The sequence below is a fragment of the Sinocyclocheilus grahami genome, unplaced genomic scaffold (genome assembly GCF_001515645.1).
Source record: "Sinocyclocheilus grahami isolate Dianchi unplaced genomic scaffold, SAMN03320097.WGS_v1.1 scaffold7.1, whole genome shotgun sequence".
NCBI classification, from domain to species: Eukaryota; Metazoa; Chordata; class Actinopteri; order Cypriniformes; family Cyprinidae; genus Sinocyclocheilus; species Sinocyclocheilus grahami.
This window is the reverse complement of record NW_015505186.1, coordinates 118,788-128,037: the sequence shown is the minus strand read 5'-3', so window position 1 is coordinate 128,037 and position 9,250 is coordinate 118,788. Positions and strand designations below refer to the sequence as shown.

The window sequence follows — 9,250 nt, the reverse complement described above, 5'->3', positions numbered from 1 at the left end:
CGCGTTCAGTTTTGAATTGTAGTGTCTGTTCTTTTACTGAACTATTATTTTTATTACTATAAAAAATCAAAACGACGGTGGGGGTCGGTGACGCGGTGGGCAAGTGACGTAACCGGTGTTGCGGCTTAACACCGGTATCACCGTCAGCACCGTCTATCGCGGCAAGCCCAATACAAACATTTCTTACTTACAGAAGTTACACTGCGTGACTGTTATTTTACTATAATTTATTCCCTATTATAGTTTATTAATATTTTGAGTTAGTTTTCATTTTTATACTTTGTTTTCATTTGTTAACGTAATTTTGTTGTTTTTATTTATATTTACATTTACATTTAGTCATTTAGCAGATGCTTTTATCCAAAGCGACTTCCAAATGATGACAACAGAAGCAGTCAAAACTAACAAAAGAGCAATGATATGCAAGTGCTGTGATAAGTCTCGGTTAGCCTAACGCAGTACACGTAGCAAGGGTTTTTTAATAATAAATAAGAAAACAAGTAGATAGAATAGTAAAAAATTGAGAACATTAGAGTTAGAGGGTCTCTCTTTTTTTCTTTTACAAAGAAATAAAAGTTGAAAGAATAGAAAAAGAATTGATAATGTTAGTGTTAGAGGCTCTATGTTTTTTAAATAAAAAGAAAGTATAAAGAGTGCAAGTATTAAAGGATCAAGTGGTTTTTTTTACAAATAAAAAGAAAACGAGTAGAGAATAGAAATAGAATAGACAGTGCTAGTATTAGAGGGTCTGTACTTTTAAAGACTTTTTAATTTTTTTTACTTTTAAACATTTCTTATTTATAGACTTTCCAAGTTACAATGCGTGTGATATTTTAGTATTATTTAGACAATATTACAGTTTTTAATTCATATTTGATTATTTTTTGTTTTTTAATTCATATATACATATTTTAATATTTTCTGTTTACATTTGAATTTTAGTTAATGTTTTTGTCTATATAGGTTTTTTAATCAATATTTTAGTTTGTTATTTTAGTATTTCAAGTTAAGCTAAACAAAAATGAGAAATATTATAAAAGTTTTTTGTATTTTATTTCATTTAACATTATTTCAATTAACAATTGTTTTTAATGGATCTAGTTTGTTAACAATAATAATCCTGATGTGCATTAGTGTAAATGATTTTTGCATGCTTGTACAAACATTTTACATTGTAATCATCGGCAGGCCACAGAATATTACTGAAAATGTTTTTGTTGTAAAATATTTTGGTCAGTTGCGTGATATTTTCAGTATGAAGGTGAAGACGGTGAAACTGACCATGTGTCCGAGTCTGACGGCAGGGTCCTGGACGTGGTCCTCCACCAGTGAGTGGTAATGAGTGGAGAACAGGGTCCGGCAGCAGATCTTCTCTGACAGCTCCTGCACCACAGCGCTGGCGATGGCCGTGCCGTCATACGTGGCTGTACCTCTGCCTGCAGTTCAAGCGAAGGAAAAGGTTAGAACTGACTCAATTTAGAATTTCGCTTTTCATTTAGTGTGTGCAAAGTTTAATGTGTGATGAGCAACTGAATCACCCAGTTCATCCAGCAGGACGAGGGAGTGCTTGGTGGCGTGCAGCAGGATGCTGGCCGTCTCGCTCAGCTCCACAAAGAACGTACTTTCACCTATAAAACCAAACATGGTCTATTAAGTATCCAGAGTGAAGCTCACACATGAGGGTTGAACAGATAAGAAACAAGTGGCAACGTACCTGACATTATACGATCAGAGGCGCCAAGACGAGTGAAGACTCGGTCCACAGGAGTGAGGCGCAGACTCTCAGCAGGTACATAGCAGCCCAGCTGGGCCAAAATCACCACCAGACCACACTGAACAAGACACAGCCACATAAAACACGTTTTATAAGAGAACACAGGGTAACATCTGATAGAACGTGCATATTACTTTATTTCATTTTAACAGGGCATTAACATTTTTACGTCACTTCAATGGTCCTGCGGTAAGAGGAAATATTTTCAAAAGTACAAACATTCCATACAATTAATATGAGGTTAATACATTTGTGTAGTTCTACAATATTTCCCACTCTTTTTGAACAATAAATTCCTTTTCATTTAAAAAAAAAAATATATATATATATACTGTATATATTTTAAATAATATAAAAATGCTAATTTTATGATATTTAAAGATTTTATTAATATTATGTTATTATTATTGTTTTGTTTATTGACAGGATTTCCAGGCCTGAACAACTAAACAGACTAAAAACATGATATAGAAACCTGCAATTCCCATAAATAAGAGCTCAAACCAAATCCTTCTTTCTTTTATTAAAAAAATAAAAATAAAATAAACATTTTAAATAAAAAAAAAAACAAGATCCATGATTTTTATAGATTTAATTAATATTATTATTTTTTTTATGTTCATCAGTAGAATTTACAGGCCTAAACAAAAGCATGATAAAGAAACCTGCATTTCCATAAATATTTACATTTACATTTAGCAGACGCTTTTATCCAAAGCGTGTATATATATATATATACACACAAATATTATACACACACACACAAAGAAAAACAAGTAGATAAAATAGAAAGCTAGTGTTTGTTTGTTTTTAAAATAAAAATAAAAAAAGAAGATAAATATAAAGTAGAATTAAAATAGAATAGAAAGTGTTAAGAGTTAGAGGGTCAAATAAATAAGAGCTCAAACCACATCCTTCCTGCCTGAACAGCTGCGCAACACATTATAGGGTGAAATTTGCCTAAATGTTTCTCAACTACATTCAAAGTCACTATTAAACGATGTAAGGGTATAATTATCTCCTCTGACTTAAGATTAAGATTGGTGGACTGTTGGGGTTTTATACCCCAAAAACAATGATTACTTTCTTAACACACCATGAAGATTGTCTTTGTTGAAAACTGATTAGCAACACTCACCTGTCTCATTAGGGTGGACTTGCCTCCCATGTTTGGCCCGGTGACCAATACACATGGGGCAAGTGCTTTACCATTATCATCATCATCATCTTCACTATCAGGGCAGCCGATGAAGATGTCATTGGGGATGAAGTCATCACCGAAGAAGGTCTTGGTGACGCAAGGGTGACGGGACCCTCTGAGATCCAGGAAGGGGCGTGACTGAGACCCGTCACCCGGGAGAACTATCTCTGGTCTCGCCATGGGCCCGTCGCCGCTCTGACTGTACCGGGACATGCTCAACAGCACGTCTGCAGAGGTGGAGAGAACAAGAACATATCATTGTGCATTCTATTACATATATCAATACTCAATATTTTTTCAGTAAGCGTGGCATTTACAATGATCTTAACCTCAAATTCTGGAAAAAAACTAACTTTTATATTAAACTCAGTTTCCAATAGTAAATGTTATAGACACACTGGACTCAATTTTAAAATAGTGTTAAGAATTTGAATGACTTGGTGTAATTGTGCATACAACCATTCTGTGACCATTTTCAATGCCAAATAATGCAACATGCTGCTAAAACTTTTGAATTAATTAAATTGAATTAATTTACAGTCTTGCATATTACGCTTAAGGCAACAATCTGTAAGGTCATGTAAACACCTCAATATATGTCATGAAAAGATCATTAGCGATTTACATAAACCCTGTATCCTTGATTTTGAATGTGAATGTCTGACTTTTTAAAATGCAGACTTGCAGGGCAATGGAATGTAATTTTTTTTTTTTTTAACATTAACTTTTTAATGCCCAAGATGCTGCAAAAGATCTTGCATTGTCAGCTTATTGATTTACACAAACCTTTAAAACCTCTTTTAACAAGCTGCTTTTTATCAGCATTTTGTTGTGCATGTAAATGCACTGGTAACTAGCTCAAATCAACACTTTGACCACCTATCCATAAAGAAGAGCTACATAAACTATAGCCTAAGTTGAAAAAAACGCTTATTTTCAGATTGGAGTTGAAAAATTATGAATGAATAGAGCATGTTGGCATTTTTGATGTAAAGTATGGTATATATGATGTTCATATGATGCATGTAGTATATTTTGATGAATAGGAAAAGCAATGTGTTCTCTTCTCCTTTTTTTGTGTATCAACACAGTTGAAAGTTTAAACAAACTATAGAGTTGATTTTTCTTACCAAGCACTGCCATGCATTCAACCGCTGTCTGCCAGTCTTTGCAATTCTTGTCGAAATTGTAGAAGAGTCTTCTCATGCAGTCCTTAAGCGCTGCGTCTCGTTTGTCTTCCCAGCTCTGTAGCTCTGAAAACAGCCGTTCAATCTCCTTAGTCCAGTACCGTTTCCAGCCTTTCTTAGTGGACCTCACCTCGTACTCCTCTGGCAAGCTTCTCTCGGAAACACTGTCAGGAACTTCGAGCTGGTAGCGGTTCCTTCCCGTTCCCCAGTAAGACATATTCTTACAGCCCAGTCGCTTCTTCTGTCGGTCCAGGTATTCCTGCAGGCCTCTCTCACAGTCTTTTATCCCATTTAAAGCTTGGTCGAACTCTGGATCGAAGCCGGCCTTTGGCGTGATGACGCCTGAGGTGCGAGCTTTCTGATGGTCAAAAGCTGTATCCCAGCGTTTGAGCTCTGGTGAAAGGTCGGGGAAAAGCCCATCTTTGTTTTCAGTCTTGAGGAGCATCACTTGACGCAGCAGTTTAGATTTGAAGCCTTCCGCAATGGGCTCCATGATCGACGCGATTTCTCTCATAACTTTAAAGCCCTCAAGTGCGGCAAGAAAGTCGGCGATCTTGCGTTTGCTGTAGACGACTTCTTCGTACAGAATGGCTCTGGAGTCCGGATGGTCCTGTCCTTTCAAAGGAGTACCCATGCTGTGGATCTTGCTAAGCAGTCTTTCAAGATCCGGAAGCTTCTTTAGCAGGTCTGTGACTTCGGCCGCTTGGGACGGCGCACCCATCAGGTCCTCCATGGCATCTAAGCGATCTCCAATGGAGGATGGATTGCAAAGAGGGGCACAGAGCCATTGCTTTAGCAAGCGCTTGCCAAAGGGAGTGCAACACATGTCCAGTCGCTCAAGTAGGGTTCCCTCTGGGCCTCCAGTTGAGCTGTTCTGAAGGATCTCAAGGTTAGCAAGGGTCACTCCATCCAAAACCATTCGTTGACGAGTCTGGGCAAAGAAACCCGATGCTCCTCCAGCCTGCTCCATCTCCACATCGACAGGAACATACTCCTCGAAGTTTCCCATTGAAAAAAGCTCCTTATCCACAAGACATTTCTTCAAGTAGAACATGCATCCGCCAAGTGCAGAAAGAGCAAGTTCATAACCCGTTTTTGGAGTGAGACTTAAAGCATCGCATTCGGACGTCATTGCTTTTAGAGTCGAAGGCAACACTGATGCCTTTTCATCATCAGCTTTGCATTCGTTGAAGTAGTCTTCCTCGGCAAGGACCTTGAGGGTCTTCTGCGCATCCCAATACTGCGAACCAGCATTGAGGCCTTCTTGTAGAGTTGAAGACAAGATGGCCTTAAAGATTTTTAGCATCTCAACTGACGGGTTGCCCTTCTCGTAAAGCACCTGGGCTGGAGAATAATGTGCCACCAGAGTACGCAAACGGGAACAATGACGGTCATCCTGGAATTGACCGATATGGAAGCGTCCCACTGAGGTGTCAATGAAACACACCCCGTAGATGTGTCTGTGTCCCGCGCTGTCCTCCTCGCTCTTCTCTTTAATGCTCAACAGATACTTGCTTTGAGTTTCAGAAGGGGCGCCGTCGAGCACGCTGTACGTCTGAGTCCCTCGCGTGATGATTCGGCAAACCTCTCGCTTGACAACGCGGTCGAATTTAGTGGGACGTGCCAACGTCTTGCATCGTGCTTCCATCATCTCAGGGGTCTCGGTCTGTTCCACGCGAGCCACTTTGTAGCCCTTTTGCACGAGCACGTCTGAGAAGCGTCCAAAGCCAATTTCTGGGAAGCCAGAATGGGCCCAAGTACCCTTCATGAAGGTAAGACTGAGTTCATTGACGCCAATCACAGCGTCCATGTGGTAGAGCTCGTAGAACTTACCAACTTTGTAGAACAGAACGGTATCAAACATCTCAGATTTCAGCTGCCACCAACGGCGCATTCCAGGCGTCGTCCGGTTAAGGAAATCTTCGGGTACGTATAGAGTCGTAGGGTCGTAGTTTTCGTCAGACTGACGTTTGCGCTGTGCATCCTTTCTCTTGCAGTCTTGCAGCCACTCGAGCTTCTCGTGGTCCCACACAGTTGCTTCTCCATCCATCCCGTTTGCGCTGCCGCTCTGACTTTCAAAGTTGTCCGGTGCGGAGAAAGCAGAAAGTCGAGATTTGGTGCCCGATGTCACTGGTGAAACCACTGCAGGTGCTCGTTTTGGGGGGTCTGGTTTGCTCTTTGACTTAGCAGGCTTTTCTGAAGGACGTTTGCGCTTCACCTGTTTCACAGGGCTGTCTGGTTCCGTCTCCGGCTCGCGTTCTTCTTCCTCAGCCCCGCTACTCACTCCCTCCTCGTCATCCTCATCACTGCTTCCTCCTGCCTGATCAGGTTTGAACTCTTCACCAGAGTCATCGCTGTCAGACGCCACCACGATTCGGCGACGCTTCGGCTTTTGACCTTTTTCAGCTGCAGCACGAGATGAACGTCGACTGGCCTTCGCCTTTTCTTTAACCTCTTCCTCAGACATTTCTGCATCTGATAAGGTTGATTTATCAACCTACAATAAAATATTACATAATGAAATTAAAATAATGCAAATGTTGTTTTGGAATGCAATAATGCAAGTGATGGTTTATGCAAATTGCAACTGTGAACTCACATTGCTCCTATATTTCTGAGAGAAGTAGAAAGAAGTTATTAGATTTGACTTTTGTAGCTTGCATGCACAACAGAAAAACTTTGACAGATGCTGACAGGCAACTGCTAAAACATGAATGGTCAACAAGTCAATATTTTCTCTTTAGTTCATCCCCCTAAAAACTACTTAAACTTACCCGTGTTGTTGCAAACTGGTATGACTTTATTCTTACAAATGTAAAGAGAACATTTTGGTGAATGCTAATGTTGCTTTTTACATTCCTTGAAAACTTAGTTACAAGTGAAAAAGAAAGAGGCCAGTTTTCAGTAAATAAATTACTTTAATTTCCTGTTCCTCGTGCAAAAATGTTGGAATATAGTACCTAAGTCGTATAAACTACTATGCTGCTTTTCTGTGTTGTTTTTGGCTGTAGACACTATGCACGGTAACATTAAGAAGTCAGTCATACAGATTTGGAAAGACTAAGACAAGTTAATCTCTTCAAACTGAATGCGTCTTTTATGTGAATATTAATTTTCTTTACTCTAGTGTTTGCTCACCTCCATATCCTCATCATCCTCCTCTTCGTCACCTGAAGGATCCATGCACATGGACATCTTCAGTCTCTGCTCAGGACGGTCCTTCATCGCAACATCTGCCAGCTCCATCGCTTTACGGATCACAGGCTTACCGCTGAAGAACACTCCACCTGATTTGGCATCTGTGCTATTAGAGCCTTTAAGGAACAAGTATGTAAGGTCAGAATAAAATATTTTTTCACATTTGAATAATTCTTTATATTTTAACTTGAGAAGAAAGTTGACAAAGACAATGTTCTTTTGGAAATAAAGACCTGCTCACCATGATACTCTCTTATGTATTTTGTGTTAACCCAACCTCGGGTTGGAGGTTCATCAAAGAAGTGAACGTGGAGTCTTTGCTCTCGGCCACGGCCCCTCATCTGCTGTCCGGTGAGAGGCTGAGGAACAATCATACAGGGCCACCAGGGATGGCCTTCCAACTTGGCCCAAACCAGAGTGCCAGCGCTAAATATGGATGATGGTTCTCTGCTGGAGAGAAACAATGAACTTTGTGAGACATTCATTCAAATAAAGCAAGAGCAAAATCACATATCCACCTAAAATATGGTACAAAAATATTATCTGGTTCATTAATAAAAACTCATTAAACAAACTATGTTCAATATTAAGTACAGAAAACTTGAAAATGTTGTTTATAACAAGTTTAGATGCAGTACAACATGTCACACTGCTAATTGATTTGTAAATTAGTATGACATTACTGTACTTTTCATAACTATCATTTTATATATTAACACATTTAAAGCAGTCACAGACCCAACAGATTAAACATTAAATATAGTAATTTAAAGAACACAGAACAAACTATATAAGCTTAATAAAATAAGGAACTGGTAACAGTATATGCCCCGATACTATATAACTACATACTAAATAAATACTATATACACTGTAAATAAAAATACCAATAATGTCATAAAAATAAACAACATGCTTTCAGGGTTCTTACACTCGTTTTCGCCTCATATATATTCATCTATCGCTTATATAGACCAAAAATATCGATACTAAGGTGTGTTTTATTTACCAGTGATTTTGTTAAATAACAATAATAATAATGCGTACAATATGCATTGAATTGGATGGATAACCTTTGTTAGCGAGTAATTGTGTAGAACTATTTTCCTGCTCATCTGAACACACGCAAATGTTGCAAGACAGAACCAATCAATCACAGAAGAGCGTTCACGCACTTCTAAAAGTGCATTCAAACAGGGCTGCGTCTCCCAAAAGTATCATAAGAAAGCATTAAAGCTTTTGGGAACGGCAGCCCTGAACAATGCTTATCAGAGGACAGAAAAAAAACATAAATGTTTGAGTTATTTCACAATAAACAAATTGAAATTGTAGCCTACATAGTTTGTGCAATTACAGTTATTTAAATTGAACGCTGAAAGATAATATTGATCATGTTCTATTCTGTAATGTTAATAGAAATCATACACTGTCAGAATAAAAAGGTTGCATTTTATGCATGCAACAGCCGGTCACTGGCAGTCCCTAATGGCAGTACAAAATATTGCACTAAATCAAAAGTTCAAATGTTACAAATAAGTTAGAATATTAATGTTGTAATACTGGTAGCACTAATATAAAAATGTGATGATATCTGTTACAAAAAAGTAAAAATTTTGAAATACGTTGATGGTTGTATTTTTTTGTATTTGATCGCAGTATTCCTATCAGTGTCGTATAAGGGTTTTTTATACATAATAGTAACCCTAGAATGTGACCAAACTGTTTAAAATAGCTGGGCTAAGATATATAACCATTTTTAAGACTGCAGAAATATGTTAATTCAGTATACACATTATCCCACCGGTTACAATTGTGACTGACCATAACATTTTTCACACACTTTTCCAAAAAAGGGATTTAACGGGTTAAAATGCGTTTTAAACATAAAGT

At 38.4% G+C, this 9,250-nt stretch overlaps 1 protein-coding gene across 3 annotated transcripts in view; it reads right to left on the bottom strand.

Annotated features, from left to right (window-relative positions):
• Positions 1-9,250, bottom strand: part of msh6 (mutS homolog 6 (E. coli)) — a 15,152-nt gene that overhangs the window by 4,432 nt on the left and 1,470 nt on the right. The window contains exons 2-8 of one of the 3 annotated variants that reach the window (XM_016276533.1): positions 7,602-7,810; positions 7,301-7,476; positions 4,106-6,659; positions 2,913-3,202; positions 1,715-1,832; positions 1,539-1,628; positions 1,276-1,436 (exon numbers count right to left, since the gene is read on the bottom strand). In XM_016276533.1, the coding sequence (XP_016132019.1) occupies positions 1,276-1,436; positions 1,539-1,628; positions 1,715-1,832; positions 2,913-3,202; positions 4,106-6,659; positions 7,301-7,476; positions 7,602-7,810 (3,598 nt within the window). The remainder of the gene's footprint in view (positions 1-1,275; positions 1,437-1,538; positions 1,629-1,714; positions 1,833-2,912; positions 3,203-4,105; positions 6,660-7,300; positions 7,477-7,601; positions 7,811-9,250) is intronic. The other 2 variants (XM_016276523.1, XM_016276539.1) reach the window with 2 other exon arrangements.